Source organism: Paramormyrops kingsleyae, chromosome 24, assembly GCF_048594095.1.
Source record: "Paramormyrops kingsleyae isolate MSU_618 chromosome 24, PKINGS_0.4, whole genome shotgun sequence".
Taxonomy (NCBI): Eukaryota; Metazoa; Chordata; class Actinopteri; order Osteoglossiformes; family Mormyridae; genus Paramormyrops; species Paramormyrops kingsleyae.
The window spans coordinates 10,802,495-10,822,103 of NC_132820.1; the positions used below are offsets into that span (position 1 = coordinate 10,802,495).

At 47.3% G+C, this 19,609-nt stretch overlaps 1 protein-coding gene across 2 annotated transcripts in view; it reads right to left on the minus strand.

Moving 5' to 3' along the window:
* The window catches only part of LOC111860774 (neuronal migration protein doublecortin-like), a 41,517-nt gene that overhangs the window by 6,207 nt on the left and 15,701 nt on the right, over positions 1 to 19,609 (minus strand). Inside the window, exons 4-5 of one of the 2 annotated variants that reach the window (XM_072706633.1) lie at positions 5,599 to 5,701; positions 2,081 to 2,179 (exon numbers count right to left, since the gene is read on the minus strand). In XM_072706633.1, coding sequence (XP_072562734.1) covers positions 2,081 to 2,179; positions 5,599 to 5,701 — 202 coding nt within the window. The remainder of the gene's footprint in view (positions 1 to 2,080; positions 2,180 to 5,598; positions 5,702 to 19,609) is intronic. The other variant, XM_072706634.1, reaches the window with a different exon arrangement.

Below are 19,609 nucleotides of genomic sequence, written 5' to 3' on the forward strand. Positions count from 1 at the left end.
TTGGATGCATCCCTGATTTATTCACTTCCTGTGAATGTGCTTTGATTTTTTTTCCAAAATAGAGAGAAATGCTTGGCCCTACTGAAATTCAGAAAGAAATGCAGGGAGGACAGAAAAAAAAGATCTTCATAAATTTAAACCGTACCACAAACATCTGCAGGGGAAGACACATTTTCACCTCTGGTCCCGGGAGGTCTGTAAATCCCTAACGAAACGCACGGCTTGTCGCGTTTCACGTTTTCTGCCACAGGGAACGGTGCCACTTTCAGCGACAGACACCCCCAGCCGTGAGCTTGTCTGCATTCGTCCGCTGGAGATTTTCCCAACTGGTGCACACTCCCTCCCACCCCCCCCCCCCGCCATGGAAATATCCACCATAAAAAAAGAAAAAAAAGTCACCGAAAACAGGGGGAAAATAAAATTGGCAGAGAGGATGGAGAAAAAAAATGACACTCTCAACCGAACAGAAAACAAGGTTTATTCAACTTGAAAGAAAAGCCACGCAACTAAAAGATGGATATACAATCATGGGAAACAAAAACAGGTTAAAATCATAGCATGCAGATTTCAATGTGAAAATGTATATATTTAAAGTGCAGACTCCATGTTGTAGGAGCGTCGTTCAGCCATGCTACAGGGTCTTCACACCTATGTACAAATCCCAGCTCTCCCTCTCTCGTCCTGTACACCCGAGTCATTTTTTTTTTTTAACGAATTGAGGTCAATGTATTTCATCTGTCAGCAGTGACCCTGACTGCCTCTTAGATCCCACTATTACCATTTTAAAAACGACATTTTCTCCAGCATTTAGAAAGCATTTCATTATGCAAATTAGAGAATATTTGATAAGCCAAAATTCAATCACTACAAAATATTTATTCTTGTTATCTAATCTTTTTATTATAGCGTATTTATTTAACATAGCAGTGCTATAAAAGATTGTAATGAGAATTAATAATGATGATTTTCTTCTAAATTGACTCCCGATTTCTCTTCTAAGCCCTGTCACTGATCTCTGTGTTAAACTGGTCCCTTCTCACAAAAGTCCTGTATCCCACAATCCTCTCTGTGTTTGTAAGAGGCCCTGTCATGTGACCTCGGTGAAACCAGGGCAGCTGTCTTTGCCAGCTTGAGCTGGACGGGGGCCGATTCCGCAGCACTCTGCCACCGCCGGGTGCCTTGCTGGCCCGGGGTGACGGCCTCACACTACAGACGTCACGTGACCTGGATGCTAAATGTCCGAGGCGGAGCTGAGATCTGGGTCCACATGAGCGAAGGTCGTTTCCCCCACGTGTGTGTGAGGACTCTCTCCAAACCGTTTAAACATTTAGCAGATTTCACTCTGCCACCCAGTACAGTGGCAGCCGGGACACAAAGTGACCTCTGCCTCTGTAAACCGAACAGGCCCAGGCGGGGGCACTTCCTGTCCTACACCCCCTGACTGGGCCTGGCACTCCAACCACAACCACATGGTTCTGACAGACACGGTCAGTTTGTCTCTCTTTTCCTGGGTACAAACCCAATGTCCTGAAATAGTTCCAGGTCATTACTCCTGTTTCATCTGTTATGTACTTATTTATTTCGCTTAATTAAAACACATTAATCTTGCCCGGCTGTATGACAGACAAGAACCAGATTTGGCAGCTTCGTTCGCTTTTAGTCTGTTATTGGGCCTAAATACTACACGGCTTACGGTATTCATTTGGTACGGCACCAAGATGGCGCTGGATTTATCTGGCCCTCAGACAGCCTCCTGCAAGGGTGGGAAATGGTGAACAAATGCCTTCAAAAGGAGCCATCATTAATTAAAATAAAACCAAGAGGAGGGAAGATTTCAAATGACGCACAGAGATGCAGATACAGATTAAAAAATCAAAATAAATCACAGAGGGGATATAAACATTATCAAAGAATGTCCACTGGAGTCAAACCAAAGTCAGACAACAAGATGATCATCAAATATCCTATTGCACAGATATAAGGGTGCATATGGACAAAGCTGGGGTGGGCAGAGTCGAAAGGGGGTGGGGGTCCCATCGGGGCTGTGTGTGGGGGGTAAGTCAGGGCAAGATGATCTCACTCGATTCAGTGGGCGACTTGCTGCGGCGGGCGGGTCCCGGACTCTTGGTGGAGTTCCGCTGGGCACCGCCTTTGGTGTTCCCCTTCATCACCCTGCACTCTGTGCACGCACACACGGAGACACACAGAGAGGACAGCGGTTAGCACACATACACAGAAATACATGGAGCGGTTAGCGGTTAGCACACACGGAGACACACAGAGAGGACAGCGGTTAGCACACATACACAGAAATACATGGAGCGGTTAGCGGTTAGCACACACGGAGACACACAGAGAGGACAGCGGTTAGCACACATACACAGAAATACATGAAGCGGTTAGCGGTTAGCACACACGGAGACACACAGAGAGGACAGCGGTTAGCACACATACACAGAAATACATGGAGCGGTTAGCGGTTAGCACACATGGAGACACACAGAGAGGACAGCGGTTAGCACACATACACAGAAACACGGAGAGTGGTTAGCGCACACATTCACAGAAACACAGAGAGGTTAGCGGTTAGCACACATACACGGAAACACATAGAGGAGAGCGGATAGCGCACATGGACACACAGAGAGGAGAGTGGTTAGCAGTTAGCACGCACACACAGAAACACACAAAGAAGAGATTGGTTAGTGGTTAGCGGCAGGTAATCCAACCCAGACGGCTCAGGCGACCGAGGTTAATTAGCTATGAGCTCAGCTGGAACAGAACCCAGAGCTACAATTTGGAAACCGCCTTTACAGAATTTATTTTGTTACTGTGTTTTAATTATTCCGGCCTGCGATTCCACGTTTGGCCCCCGATGAGGTAATCTCCTGTCAACACACATGTTTGGTAGGCTGCCTGCTGTCTGGTGCCCCATCTTGGCAGCAGCCATGCATGTCTCATAGGCAGGTTGCCTAGCAACTCCTGATAAATGCCTTTAAAAAAGGGTGTCTGTCGTGTGGCGCCCTCTGGTGGAGAAGCACATCTTCCATTTCGCTGCTGAGATAACTACCAATTACAATCCATGGGTTGTGTGAATCCCAAAGTATGAGATATAAGCTCCTACTCTTAAAGGAGGCCCAGTTTTCGGCCCTCAGCCTACAACGAGGTCCGTCCATTAACGCGTTGGAATAGGAGTAAGAGCCCCCCAGGGAGGAAGTAAGGCAGCTTGTCCCCAAAGAACCCGCAGGATGGAGAGACGTCAAACACACCGACATTAACAGGCACAACGAGCCGCTGGGGCAGCGATGGGAAACCTCAGATTAAATCAGCATACGGACCGGCAGTGATGTCATGCTCCGTAACCGGATTAATCCCGACTGCTGTCCTTTCTGAAAGGTCACAGTGGAAAAAGTTAAACGTGGGTGACGGTTAATAGCAATACGAGAATAACTATCAGCATGAAACATCGTTAAGGATGACATACTCGAATCTTACGGCATCTATGACCTATGACAACTGAAGGTGTTTCTCTAGGATGGTTGATTAGTAAAATACGTCATTAAATTAATGAAGAGCTTGCTACGTTCAACAGAAAACTGGGTGTTTTCCAAAGTACAAAGAGTCAGGTATATTATTTCACCCGCTACAAGGCACCTGGTTGTCATTTTGGGTCGTTTGAATCACCTGGATGCATCGTCCCAGATTCCACTGGTTGACGGTGGCTCCCAGAGACGTCAGTCTCATCCACATCGTGTCCCTTAAAGCTCCAGCCAGACAGGTCATCTCTTCACCCCCTGCCCCCCCCCCCCCACCCTTCACAGGGTTACTCATTTACATGGGATAGATTTTGGCTGACCCGGCTTATTACTCTGATAACCACCTGCTCCCCGGGTAGACCAGGATTTGATTACAGGAGAACTGGCATTGAACAATATTGACCATATTGTTTAATTAATCTGTCACATCCTCTGTACAGTACTGGAGTGACAGAGTCCCTGGGGAGCTGGGAGCCCGACCCCAAGGGCACTGGCTCTGGGGTCCTGAATAGGAGTAACATCCCATAAGGATATTGGTTCCTTAAATGTGTGCCCAGAGGGATATGCAGCGGGGGTGTTTACCAACCACTCAAACTATGAATTTGCATGGGGCCTCCGAGGTTGGGCGCCCCCTGTTGGCTGCAAACAAACGCCATACTAAATATTAAATAAACAAGTTCCTTATTTAAGAGATGTTACAGCAGCATGTTCTGCTACCCAGCTAGCTAGATGCAATTCTCTGAGTCTGCTCCCTGCTATTTATGTGATTTTTGGGGCACAGAAGTGACAGAAGCAACATAAATTTGACCGTCCCCCCCACCTCCCCCCCCCCCAGATGCAGACAATTTATTCAGCTGTCAGTTCAGTGTAGCACAGCCATGTACTGGGGTCAGAATCTTATCCACCTCTCACGGAGACTGACTTGACCTAAACCTGTCACTATGGCAATTAATGAGTGCACCCTCTTTCCCTCCAAACTACCCCAACCCCCCAATCCCTGCCAGCCCAAACAGCTTCCATCGCCCCCACCAGGTTGTGGAGTGGAGTTTATTTGTCACGCATCAAACTATCTGTGTTACACAGAACCACTCAAGATTGTATAAGACACACAGACAGTCCCACCCAAACACTCACACATACACAGGTTTGCAATTATATCCTTGTGGGGACTCTCCATTCATTTCTATGGGGAAGATTCTAATCACAACATGACGACCTTAACCCCTACCCAGCCCTAACCTTAACCATAAGTTACCAAACAAAATAAGATTTTTGGCACTTTTACTTCTTTGATTGCATTTGTGGACACCTGAAAAATTGTCCCCACAACGTCAAGATAACAGGTTTTTATCACATTGTGGGAGACATTTGGTCCCCGCAACGTAATATAAACATAATCCCGACATACACAAACACACACACACAATCCACCCTGGTCAGCTTACCAGATAAACACACAGCAACCTTACACTCAGCGATGGACAGAATTTAATTTCTGGGGGAACAAATGTCCAGTAATTCAAAGACATTTTATTTAACACTAAATGTCTGATTATTCAATGTTACACTTAAAAAATCTTTATAGGAAAATTACTTTTTAAGTGATCTACCTCTTGAAAGGAATCTTGCATGTTCACAAAACAGACTGACATAAAATACGTTTCCTAAAGATGGCAAAAATGAAAACCTTCAGATGCAATAGTCATTAAAATCTCATACTGATTAAACTGTTTAAAGAAATTTATATATTAAACCGGACAGTTTGGAGTAGGGGTGCTGCTAGAAATTTTGGGGCCCGTGAAAGCATATCATACTGCGCCCCCCAGCCCAGACCAATCCAATTATGTGCCATAATTATCCCAATTTTCTCCTCCTTGAAGATGCCCCTGGTTCAGGGCACATAACCAGAAAAAAATGAATACTTGGAGTGGGACGTACCAGAGTGTGAATGTGAAGCTAATGAACCGTTAGCATAAATTTTCAGTCACAGTGAGCAGCCAGGGACACGGTGCTGGTCGTACTCAGAGTCAACAAACACATGCCACTGACACCAGAGCCTCACCGTTCTCGTCCAGCGAAAAGTCATCCTGGGCGTAGCGGAACTTCTCGGGGCCGCAGGCGATGAAGACGTCGTCGTCTCCGAAGAAGTCCTGAAGGCAAGTGACCTGCGAGTGGGAGAGGTGAAGCTGTCTTCAAACATGCACATTTTTTTTTTTAGCTCTAACCTGGTTGCCCAATCTGTGAAACTGCCCAGTTTAACCTCTATTAGACCGGCAGACAGACATGAGGATGTTGAGGCATCAAGCATAGGGTTACGCCAGTCCGTGTAAATATCATACCACAGGCGCAAATACCAGTGATCAGCCTGCACGAAGGGGTTTTAGACTAAATCTGGGTACACACCAAGCCACGGCAAAAAAAACATTAGTGCCACCCAAGACCCACAACCGATCGGCTCATGTCGATTGTGAAAATTTGCACTGGAACACACTAGCATGACTAGAGGTGACCGTTGACATACAACCTAGTAACAGAACTCAGTTTCATCGACTAGCTTTGGTGTTGATACAACATACTATCTCCAAGACAGTGTCGACGGTGACCAACCGCTGCTCCGCAGGCGGTCCCAGACTCTCGTCAACTGCCTGACAGCTCTCAACGGCCAAAAATTGGCTTGCCGCATTCCAGGATTAAATGTAAAGGAACAAACACGAGAGTCCTGAAAGGCCTTTGACACAATCAATATTTTCTCTGCTCCAGGTACAGCCCCAGAGAGGCCGCCGACAAACCTACTGGCACATGAGGCGTGAGGGTAAGACACAGAACCGAGCTCACGGCCACACTGCAGCGTAGCTATACGTAATGCTACTAGATTACAGTGACCCAAGCGCAGATATAAGGAATCCAGATTATCAAAGTTTCACAAGTAAATCAGATATTTACTTGTGAATATCAACCCCGACCCAAACATTATCCAGAGGACTAACCCCAACTCAAACATTACCAAGATGATTAACCTTAACATTATCCAGATGACCAACCCCATCCCAGACATTATACAGAAGATTAATCCAACCCAAAAATTACTCAGATGACTAAACCTAATATTATTGAAATGACAAACCCTAACATTTTTGACTGCGGCAGGCAGCTTGCTCAGAAACTCCTGTCACTCCACGAGTGGTTTCAGGGTGGGGCCACTATCCCTTATCTGACAGCTCCCATACTAGTATTTATTGCAGGAGCAGGAGGGACATAATCATACCCCCCCATCCCTGCTGAGGGGACAGATAAACATATCAAGATGTGCCAATATAAAGACTCCCATCCGCATTAAAAATCCATTTACATAAGGGGGGCCCTTACCCATTCATGCATTAGCTTAACAATGGGGGCGTTTGTCCCCTTTTACAAAAATGTTTTTGTAAGCTCAAGGATGCTTGTGTCCTTGAGGATGGTTAACAGCACGGACTGGGGGCGAGGGGGGGGGGGGGGTGACGTCCATTTTAGCGCTGTACTTCTGGAACCGAATGGTCCGACGTCAGAACTTAACGAGTCGGACTAACTGTGTAATACGGTGGCGTGTTTAGATCTGAAAGACTAAACGCCACACATACAGAGAAGGAGAAAACGCAGTGATGACGAGAAAACTGCAGACACACGGGGATGATGAAGACGACCAACGGCCCCTCCTCTGTGACGAGCTTCTACCAAACCCCACAAAACATTTATTGCCATGGAAACGTGCAGTAATGTCCTTCTGCTGTTCTGCACGTGAGTGAACCATACACACACACACACACACACACACACAGACAGACACCCCCCCCCTCCCCCCACAGACAGAGTTGAAACATGAGACCCTAGGGGAATACATATTCATTGATGCAGGTTATTGCCAGCAAATGAATAAATAAAAACAACACATTATGGAAAGAGCAGTTAGTGTTAACAAATTTTGTCCCCAGGTCACCACACAAGATTTGGGCTGAAAAAAAAAACGCAGACCCAAACTTCACAATGCTGAGGTGAACGCCACGTCCTGATCTTCAGGAAGAAGCAGGATATGTCACACACAGTGATTCAGATAGATGGCTTCAGCTCCTCCCAGATTCAGAGATAACTGCTTTTGCTCTCCTTCCACATCTGCAGCCCCTGGGGTCTGCAGGACAAGCTATCACTCCTGGAGCGTTTCTGAGACAGCTGGGAGCAACTAAAACCAGGAAAGAGGCCATTTCATGCAATTCCGTCAGTCGCTGCTGAGCTGGTCTTCATGGTGCATCGTAGACGACCGAAGGTTGATGGTGATGTGTGTTTTGGGTGGGTAAAAATTCTCTTTGCCTTACCAAATACAGTCGTGCACCACATAACGATGTTTTGGTCAACGACAGACAGCATATACGACAGTGGTCCCCTAATATTATAACGGAGCTGAAGAATTCGTATCGCCTAGTGACATTGTAACCGTCGTAACGTCGTAACGTAACGCATTACTCGTGTTTGTGACAATGCTGGTGGAAACAAACTTACGGTGCTTCATAATGATAACAAACACACATGTTACTGATATACTGTATATATGTACTACACCGTATGTTTTATCATCATTTTAGAGTGTATTCTGTCTGCTTGTAATTTTGTCCACCTTCTTCTGTATTTTTGTTCTCTCATAGTACATTTGAATTGCCCTAAGACCCGTGGTTTCATTAGAGTTTACACTTTATGCCGTGGAAGTGCCACTCTATACCTTGGCAATGGCGCTGAACGCTTCGAAAGCACGTAGCTAACCCCGCAAAGCTTCTGGAAACTTCTTCCCAACGGCAACTGAGTGAACAGGAGGCGTTTAGCACACGCCTCTCCAGTGTCCCGGGGCTCGGCCTGGGGTTCGACCCAAGGCTGCCAAGCAGCAAAGCCAAGCGCGATTGTTCCTTGCCCAGGACTTAATCCCATCCCCACTAAGCCTATCGCTGCGGTTTCATTTGGGGGGGGGGGGGTTGCTGCTCCGGCCCGGACTGTTTATCTTCCTGCTGTATGTTCGGAGCACCAATGGAAAGTCAACATGGAACCCGGTATTTTTGTGCTGGGAAGAGGGGGATTCGCGTTGTTAAATTGTTTTTAAATGGTCGTGATGCTATTAAGCCGGGCATGAACGCTGTAATAAAACGCGGCTTTTCAGGCATTCCTATTGTGTGTAATCCTCTCTTTAGCCTCCATAATCACCCCCCCGCGAGCCAGTACAAAAAAGAGGATGTTTGCAACTAATCTCATTACAGTATGACCTGCTGACTCCCAGTCAGGCAGCTGACGTGGTCGGGCGGGGGGGTCTGACTATACCCACCCCCCCCACCCCCCGCCAGCCAACTGTGCCCTGCTGTGGAGCTCCAACAGAGCCACGGTGCTCCCAAGTGTAGATGGACCAGGTAGGCAGGACATTTCGGATCAGTCTGAATCTCTTTCACAATCAATCATTTGCACAGTGAAGGTAGTTTATCTCCTTGGCTGTAAGTAAAGGCAGTTATAGGGGACTGTATGAATAGAGGAAAAGGAGTCCAGTGAGAGACCTGCACTGTCCCGTGGTCATGTGACCACATCTTCAGCAGCCCTGGATGAAAAGGCTCTAGTTCATGTGCTTTAATCCCATTGGCTGCCAGTTGGTACCAAACCTGAAGGACCTCTGTAGGGCCTGGTGTGATATGGACGTTTCTGCCCTGTCACATGGTCTGTTAAACAGTTTCCAAGAAATCTTAACAAACGGACCATGTAAATATGCAAGGAGTGTCAAGACAGCTGGACCACCCCTGGAGTAACCTAGCAACAGCATCCGTGCTGTGAATGCGAGGGCCAGACCTTAGGACGATGCTTAGGCTATTCCACAGACTTTTCAGGCATAGATGGATATGGGTCCAAGGTTTAGAAGACCTGGGGGTTTCCTTCAATCTTAACATGAGATTTCATTTTGAAGATAAATCTACATCATATAAACGTGACTTCACATTCACAAAACCTGCATCTACCAGTGCAAAGCACGGCGACGCAAGGACATACGAAAACTTCAAGTTTTACTTTATAGGATGATCCCTTATTCGAACACCAAAATGCACATTGGACCCCTCCAGAACAGCCACACACTGCAAGTGCTGAGTGGGCAGAAGGTTTATGTAATGCGAGCACCAGAGTGGGAGGCTCATTCCGACACCGTACACCAGCGATTCTCAATCCATGGGTAGTGACTCATGCTCCTATGCTGATCCACGATCAGATTTCCCATCCAATCAGATTTGTGCGATTGATCATAGCGTTAATTTAGACCTATACTCGATATAGGGTCGCAAGTGAGCTGGCATGGTAAAGGTTGAGAACTATACACTCAGAAGTGTGCATTTAAGGGGCCCCATGTTTCGCCAACAGCACCCCCTACTGGCCAGGAAGGGAAGCACACTGATCCAGCTCCTTCCCTCGCTGTCGACAAGCTGCATCTTGATTACGCTAATGAATTCCTCCCCTGAAAAGTCCTCTAATTGCTCTGCTTAAAAAGAAGAAACAGAAAGACATGGATATTAATGAGCTCAGGGCCACGGTGAAGCCGCCTGCTGGGAAGACATTCAGGCAGCAGGGGGCGATGCTGACGGGCACCAGGGTCTGTGCCGTTTATTCATTTGCCTCCCAGATTCGTTCCGGAATAAATATGCACTTTAAGGAGATAATTGAGACACCTGGAGAGACCATGATAGATTCAGTAACTCACGTTCATTTTGCTGCTTTGAGGGTTAATTTAAAATGCCGCGATGTGACTCCTGAGATGTTACTGGGGGTTGTGCATTCAAGATACAGGAGATACAGCTGCAGTACCAATGGGCTTTAAATTTATTACCAAATTTAAGCAAATTCTATTAAGGGAATTAATACGGTGAGGCACATACTGGAGAAGAGAGAACAGAAATGCAAATCATGGAGATTGTTTTGAAAAAAACAGTAGCGACGTCTGGAGAGAGCTCTTTGTCACCAGTAGGGGGCGCCTTGTTATGGGTTTGACCATCAGGTTCACGCAGAACTTTTTGGGGTCATGGTGAGGGAGCTTTTATAGAATGGTAAAAAGGAACAGGTGACGTGAATGTATGTGCTCATTCTGCCCCACCCTCAGTTAACCACGCCTCCCAATCAAAATGTGTCCAATCAGCTGCGAGTATCCAAGTGTCCATGTAGCTGTAAAGCAGCTGAACGGTTAACATCACAAGAGAGTCCAAACAATAGCTTCGATTGCATTCTTGAACTGGAATCTTACCTTTGTGGCGTGTCACCATTAACTGATTTCAAAGGTGCGGAGTCTGGGTGGCTGTGGAGCGTTTTCATTGGTCACGAGGGTGGAGGATTCTAAGCCAATGGACTGAGTAATATGGACGGCAGATTTGCCTCTTTTCCATCCCAGAACCACTCCGGAGAGCCTTTTACCTCGTAGGGGCCGCAGCGCGCCTGTGATGCGGTTTCCAGGGAAACACCACACGCCAGATGTAATTAGGAGGACCGTTTTTCAGCAGAGGCTGTGGTTAACAATGGCGAACACGGCGTCTGCACCTCGTCCCCTCGGGTGACTGCGGGGAGCCGGGCTTTGGGATCTGGCGAGTCGGGCTTTAATTTCACACCCGCCGCACTGCGGCCGTGGGGAAATGGTGGTGCTGAACACGGCAGCCGAGGAATGCGGAAAAAAAGTGCGCGATTCGCTGTCTAAATAGACCACAAGACACACGGGGCTGATGGCTAGTGCTTCTGTGGTTTAACATTAAGCAAATACACACGCAAACACACACAGACCTGTACTCATATCTTTGTGGGGATCGTACATTCATTTCTATGGGCAAAACCATAATCCCAACAATGACAACCTGAACACCTACCCAGCCCTAACCTTAACCATAGGTAAAAAAAAAACAAAATGAAAGTCTTTTGGCATTTTTAGTTTTTTGATTGCAGTCACAGATTTTTATAAGATTGAATTTCCGCTTGTGGGTGGTCACATGGTCACAACAACATCAAAATAACAGGTTTTTATCACATTGCGGGATCATCTGGTCACACACATAAACACAGACACAGACACACACACACACACACACACATTGGTGTACCTATCTAAATGGGGACCATCCATTAATTTCTATGGGAAAAACCCTAATCCCAATCACGACACCCTTAACCTCTACCCATCCCTAACCTTAACCATAAGTAACCAACCCAAATACAAGATTTTTGGTATTTTTACTTTTTTGATTGCATTTACAGATTTTCATAAAACTGAGGTTATCCAAATGGGGACCTCAAAAGATGTCCCCAAAAGTAGGGAAATTTCAGGTTTTACTACACTTTGGGGACAATTTGGTCCTCAAATGTGATCTATGAAAACCCACACACACACACACACCTCACTAAAGTACTAATACAGGAGACACCCTCAGATTTTGGGCTACTAACACACTTACTGGGGCAGAACGGGGATTACAGAAGCTTCTTTAACCTTAAGCCCAAGGTTGATGTACATAAAACTGACAAATCTACATGACAAAGAAGAGCAAGGCCGCAAGAGGGAGCGATCTCTCTCCTGATTGGCTCCTTGCCATATGACGCCTGCCAACCAATCGCTGGGAAATAAGTCGCATGGAAAACATTTAAGTAACATAAGGGTGGATGTAATGGCTCCCCGATGGGCAGTTGCTGTTGTGCGTTGGGCGAAGGAGGTCTCAGTAGCAGCTGGCGAAGTGGCTATTAGGGTGGGGTCTCCGGGGACCCAGACAGACGTCTGGCGGATCGCAGGTGACTTTGGTCCCGCCTCTTATGGGGATTCGCAGTTATTTTTCCGCAGAGGCATTTTAGGCTTCAAGAAAGATCTCTTAATCCTTAGAGTGTAAGGAATCAGCAAAATTAGCATAGTCTCTCAGGAGCCTCCGGATGGGGAGGAGGGGGGGTGAGAACATGTCATGTCTAGCAAGTGAGGTGAATCACAGCCAAAGTCTCAACTAGGCGTCAGGAGGGTAAATTCTGTTGTTAATACGGCTCTTTTAAATCACTCTGGTGGAACATTTGGGCTAAATTAAGGTGCTGCGCAGATGGGGCCCCCAACAGGGATTTGGAAAAATTATCTGCTCCTTTTAAAAAAATAAATAAGCAAAAACCCACAAGACATGAATGGCCACCGGAAAAGGGGAGACCAGTCAAACGCAGATGCAACTGTCCTGATCACATGGTCATGATCACATGACCATATAGACACAGTGGTCAAATATGGACAGTCCAGAGTTTTTTTTTTAAAGGATTTCACATAATGCGGAACGAAAAGCCCTGAACAACGCAGGTCATCAGCAATATTTCAAAAAGTTACTTAACAGCACCACAATTTTCCTGTTTGTGTCGCTTACTTCGCTCATGGTTACGGCGCCCCGTACTACCTGGTATAAATGAGGGGTAAATGAGGGGACTTGAAAACCCACAATGAGTCTGACTGTCGGAAGCTGTCAATCACCCCTTAGGCCGTTTCCTATTGATTACTTAATCTGACCTATGGGGTTAGAGCAGGAAGTGACAGTGGCCAGTGATCCCCCACAAGCTGAAAGTCTTATTTGTCCAATCGCTAATAAAGATTCCTGCGTTAGTCTATGCACCCCCACCGCACCCTGGTGCAATTTCACAATGCAGTTGCCTGGTTTATCTCGTCCATGTGCATGAATTAACCACCCAAAAAGTCTTCCCCGTAATAAATTATGAACTGTGATCAAAGGCTACTGTACAAAGTATCCCCATTACTGCATTAAGCCCTAGAATGGTATCATATTATTGATTTGCATGACTAAGTCTTTATCCATTTCTTCTCATGAATGTGAAGCAAATTAAACTCACTCACCCCCTACTTCTCCCATGGAAAAACCGAACATCAATTTCTTCCTCCCAACCTCAATCTCCTTGCTTATTTCGAAACCGCTTTTTAGTGTTTATACATTCCGGACAAAAGAACGTCAGGTTATTTTGGCATCATGACATGGTGTTTTTGCTACGATTCCCTGTCACAGGGCAGATTGTATCACCAGGCTCCCAAGCCCAGTGAAAACACGGAAAACTCCAGAAACGCAGCGTGACGCTTATCCGCATGACGGCAGCGTGACGAATTCAGGAACAAATGAACCGATTACATAACATAATCAGCCACTGTAATAATAAAAACCATTTTAAATAATCATGGCATGCCTATTAAAAAGTTTATTAATAATAAAACAATGTGCCCTAAGGTGAGTTTATTAAATCTGCTGCTCTTTGCACTACAGCAGACAAACCCAGCAGTAAAGAAACAACACAGAAGATTTCATCACTCCTCCATACTGCTACATCCAGGTAACTTCGCCAGAAGTCAAGCCGTCAGAAGCCAAAACCCTTATCTCTCTGTTTAAATGCTAATTTCACTTTTTTTGTAATGACAGAAACAAACCCGCTGTAAAATTGTGGTTGAGATTATGGGCTTCTTTGCCGGGCTGAAGGAGAAATCTTGGGACATCAAAGGAGGGATTATGTGGCTTTAAGGTCATCGCCGCAAGAAGCGTCTTCGGTTTCCGTTTCCACTCTTAAAACTTTTGAAATCCGAAGCTCCCGCTTGAGAGGTAAGCCTCGAGGGACATGCCGCGATGGAGACACACAGGTGGTACAATGAAAACATTTGCCTTTGTAACTCTGTTCACCTCCACTGTCTGCATCGTCACCGGCTGGGATTAAAAGCCGTCCAAACATGGCGAATAATGGCCAGATGCAGGACGACTCATTCGGCCAGGTGAAGGTGCTTGTTGCTGTGGAGGGGGAAACACTCGGCTTACAAAAGGGGGGGCATTCAGCTGTTGTTGGCATAGATGAACTCAAAAAGGAACACAGGACATAATACTTTGGGGGGGGGGTCAGATCACAGGGGGGTGTTGACTCAAGGACAGGGAGGTGAACGAGGACGACACATGAAAACGGCGGGTCGGAAACCAACGCCCTACAGGCAGAAAGGCCTGGAGAGGAAGACAAGCCTGAGTTCAGCTCATCCGGAACGCCGCGGAAGCTTTGTAACATGGTGCTGTTTGCTTTGGCCTCTTTGTGCCGGGACAGCGCTCCGAAGGCCTTTCATCTTACGCTTTTCTGCTCGGGTAATTTCCTCCGAAAGGGCACAACGTCGGGCGACGCGGCCGGACTTTAAACATGCAACAGCCGTGACATCCCACCCATTAAAGAGGCCTTTGCAACACATCGTCTGGACTTCTCAGGGGGACGGGGAAAGGACTAGGTGTCAGCTTTCAATCCCCCTTTAATCTCCCATTATAATCTTTTAAATTGGCCGGGAGTGATGATGTCAGCAGAGGTTAGAGGGTGGGGCAGGACCACTGTGGGGGGGGGGGGGGGTCGAGGTGTTTAGCAGAGGTCAGCACCAAGGACGGCACATGCAGACGCCCCATCTCTCACCTGGATGTCAAAACACTCCGATAAAATGTTTCTCAGCAAAATGCAGAACTGAAAAAGATCTACTAATTCAGAAGCCATTAAGACATCTTATGTTATTTCTTCTTTCTTTACATCCTCACATCCATTCCACATAACCAATGAATGTTCTGCTTTAAAACGTTAACAAACAAAAAAAAAGCACATTCGAAAGAGTCCCTTGCATGTCCAGCTGACTCCATTGCATGAGGTCTGTCCCAGAAGGCTTTGGATCTGGCCTAGTAAAAATCCAAACAACCATCAGCAAAGATTCTAATTCTGGGAGTTCCAGAGCAAAAACAGCTCTGCTGGATTATCTGAGTAAGACCGCCATGGGCTGCATGAATGATGGGAGCTTTATCAGCTGAAATATTTAAGGCCTCCTTGTGATAAAAGCTTTGACTATAGGGCAAGGAGCTTGATGGCGGGGGCTTTGTTCATATCTTCCTCAAACCAGGAACCCTGCACAGCCTGGGGAGGCAGCAAAGCCAGCTGCTGTCCCTCGTTCATGTGACCTGGAGACCCCGGGGGGGGGGGGGGTTATGCCGTCCCCTCCTGCTATCTCCACAGAATCAGCTGACTCACATTAATCTGATTGATTGCTTTCTGACACGACCACGTCCCCTTCCAGGGAAGAGGGGGGTGGAACGAGACCCCCAGAAATAATCATATTCAGCTTATTCCTCACTTTAGCAGCTGACCTCTGCCCCCCAGGATGTACCTCACCTTCCTCACGCCCACCTAATGATGTGCAGCTATGGGTAAGGGTCACACCGGATGCCGGTTTACCAGCAGGTCCCCGGGAGCCCGTTAACAAAGCCGCCATCGCAGGGAGGTGCCCTTGGAGGAAATGCAAGAGGCACACCATTCAAGGAATGGACTCTAGTTGCCGTGGACCCTGTTGCCATGGCGATCCCTCCTCCACATACACCCCCCCCCCCCGAAAAGGTTTAACTGATGGGTGGTTATACATGCAGCACAAAAAAAAGGTTCCAATAAAGCAGTTAATTTCCCTTTGTCTAAAATTAAGTATGCAGTACCAGCAATTACTATTTATTAACGTTTAGCTTTGAAATGCAGCCTTTTATATGGCAGTATAGTTATTTAACCTTTAATCAGTGTTAGTGTCATCCATAAGAAACAAAGTAATAGAAAATACATATACAGAAATGTAGAAATGCAATTATGCTGATTCCCCCTCCCCCCCAAAAAAAAACTAAATAAGTAAAATTAGATAATACATAAACTGCGTGGAATAGGTGAGCAATGATGTGAGGTTTCTGGCCAGCTCATCTGGAGAAGGTAGCCGGCAGGTTCCTCTCAGGAGAACCTTACACTCCGATGTTCTTCTCGGTGTTGGAGAGAGAAAGGGGAGACAAAATGGCTGCCACAGAGAGGGTCCCCCACCCCCTCACCACCCCCCGGCGCACACACGTGTCCGGCAAAACGCAGAAGGTCGGGCCCCGATTACCCCCCCCCGGCTAGTTCTCAAGGGCACCGAATGAGATGGGAACAGCTGGCTGCAGGTGCGTTCGGGGAAACCGGGAGTGCCGGGAACGCCGGGAACGCCTGTCTGCCGCTCCGATTCGCCCGAGCTCACTGGCGCTTAACGGGGAACCTGGAATCTGAGTCGCACGCCGGCACCACTGTCAGACACAAAGCGGGACTGGCAGCGGATGCGGGGGGCGCGTGTAGAGGCATGTGAGAACCCAGAAAAACACAGAATCAGCATCAGTAGCCGGCTGGGCTTCTTATAACAGTGACACGTTTATTCCCATTTGTTTCATCATTTGTATTTCACGTTTGATTTGATCATATCACACTGTTTTAGTTGACCATTCCCCAGTAATGCTTTCGGCGAATTTGAGTATCGCTAAAAATGATGACACTAGACAAGCTGCCTCACACATACACAGGCAGGGTCTGTCAGACACACCAGCGTGATGTCATAGACGACACACACACACACACACACAGACACAGATGAACGGCAGACACCGTGTCTCTCCCACAGAAGCACGCACCGGGACGTGCCATCGAACAGACCAGTCCATCCCTGCCTCTTTGTGCTGCGGAAGCGGTCGCCTAGCAACCGGTCACACCAGCTGTCTTAGCAGGATGGGAAATGAATGTGCTGCAAGATCGGGGTGGAGAGGCAGAGCCTCACTTTGCCACAGGAAATGCACCAGCACCAGTACCGGCTGGGGACAAAGACCCCACCCTGAAATGCGACCGTAAATGCTGCATTAAATCGCCATTATGCATAATAAATGCATAAGTCTTTCTGAAGCATTGCATTCAGTAAAGAATGCAGGACACCTAAAATCACAAAAATCATCCATCACCCACACACCCATTTTCAATCCCAATATATTCTCATATACTAGGGAGCATTCTGAAGTGATTAATGACCTGCGATGCACCAGAAAACCCCTGTGATCTCAAGAAAAACACACAAACCCACAGCCCTACTGGCGTCAGCCTCCCTCGAGTCACCCTGACACTCTAAGGCTATAAGAATAAATGTCACTTTCCCCTCAAAAACCAACACTAAGGCAACAAGACCTCAGACCGCCAACACGAAGCAGAACATGGGTTTGAACACCAAACCCATCGGCATCGGTGGTCCCAGCAGCAATGTTCTTAAAATGTTCCGCTATTGCTTATGCTTATCCACTTATGCTTGTGGAGCTTGCAGGTTCTCCCCATGTTGCCCAGGTTTCCTCAAAAGACAATGGTCCTCAATGGTCATATCTAGATTGCCTATAGCGTACGACTAAGCGTGTGTCTGCCTTGTGATGGACTGGAATCTAATCCAGGATAAACCCAGGCCCTGGGCTCTGTGCTGCCTGCCCAGGATAAGTGTTCAGAAGATGGATGGATGGATGGATGGATGGAGGCACACGCAGAGGTTATTTGTAGGTGTCGACAAGGACCTCCTCTCTTCACCGTGCTGGATGAGGTGGCTCTCAATGTCTCCTCAGCCTTTGTACCTATAGAAAATCCTGGAAATGGCCCCGCCCCCCACCAGCCCAGGCACATACAAATTACAAACACCCCCCCCCTCACCTCAGGGTTCACGGCTGTGTTTTGCTGACCACAACAAAGAAAAAAATGCACGGCCATGCCCTACCCTGGACCCCGCCCCAGCAAATCAGTTTATCCATCAAAGGGTCGGCCTCGTTTGACGACGGCGGCCTGGGGAGGGTTCCCCGATGTTGGGCTTTATCAGAGCGTGCCAGACCCGGGGATTAGATTGCGCTGGACCGTGTCGGGGCGAGGGTGTGGTCAGCCACCGCCCGGCCCCCCCGTTGTCTCGGGGTAGTCAGCTTTTAGCAAACACCAGCCACAAGAAAGGGCAAGAGTGCATGGCTTTCATTTCCTTAGAGGAAATCTACTCTCAGCATCCCCCCCCCCTCGCTCCCCAGCTCCATGTGGAGCTTCCGTGGGGTATTATTGGACTCAGACAGCACATGGCCTGGCAACAGCCACGCTCCCAGTCCTGCTTTCTCCCAGTTTCCCTTAATGCGGCACTGCGAACCGTGTTTCCATAACAACATCCACGACTCCCTACTAATCCGACTCTGGCTCCCACCTTTGTGGAGAACCAACAAGGAAATGCCAGGTATTTTTTCTGTCACCCCTACTTATCACTATCAACTGCACATTTTTTTATATGAAAATCTTGTATATACATACATTATAGTACAATTTAAAAAGGCCAAATATTAAAACAAAAGAAAGAGCTGAATGAGTGAGGTATATTGCGTACCAAAAGCAGAAGCTTCCACAGCAATGCGGATCCTGAGTTAATTAAGTAATTACCTTCCCATCATGCCTAGGGACGTCTAGAACAACAGCGGGCGGGTCTAACTAGATATTACTTTGACATCTATGCCTAGAATCTCAGCCTAGACACGGCGAGGAGTGATTACTAGATCAGACTTGGCCGGTACGTCAGTGATGAAGGGTCTTCTACCTGCTGATGTTTCATGAGGACATGAGAACATCGCCATAAAAGTCTGATGGAAAGAAAGACATTGGCTAGAGGAAACCACAGAGGGAAGGTGATCCTTTGTTTCTTCATGCCACTCTAAGGCATCAGCAGGCATCTAGAGCCCATTGAATGCTGCGGCGAGACTCTGTCTTGATGTGGAGCAGTGGGAGGGGGGCATCCAGATGGTGACTCAGCTTAGGAAGGCCTTGTAAAACAACCCTCAGCTCAGCCACATCTGAGGCTGTCAATTCCCCCACAAAAGCCTCCTCACAATTGACTCGAGACCGAAAGTTCACAGGGCTCAGTGACTGAATGCTTCGGTACAGCTATTTGCACAAAGTCGTTCTGCCAGAAATATCTACCCGTATCGAGGAATAAAAACGTCAAGGTATTCCAGCTAGCAGTACCAGTCGAAGCACATGTAGCACCCTAGGTATGGTTCACCACTAGCGCCCCCTGTCTGAGAAAAAGAGAAATTGGCTTGCTAAGTAAGCGCCCCCTTAGAAAGTGGCACCTTATGTCACCTAATGGGGTGACCGGCATTGCTAGTTATGGATAATACCGCTTGTATAGTTCTTTAATACATCAA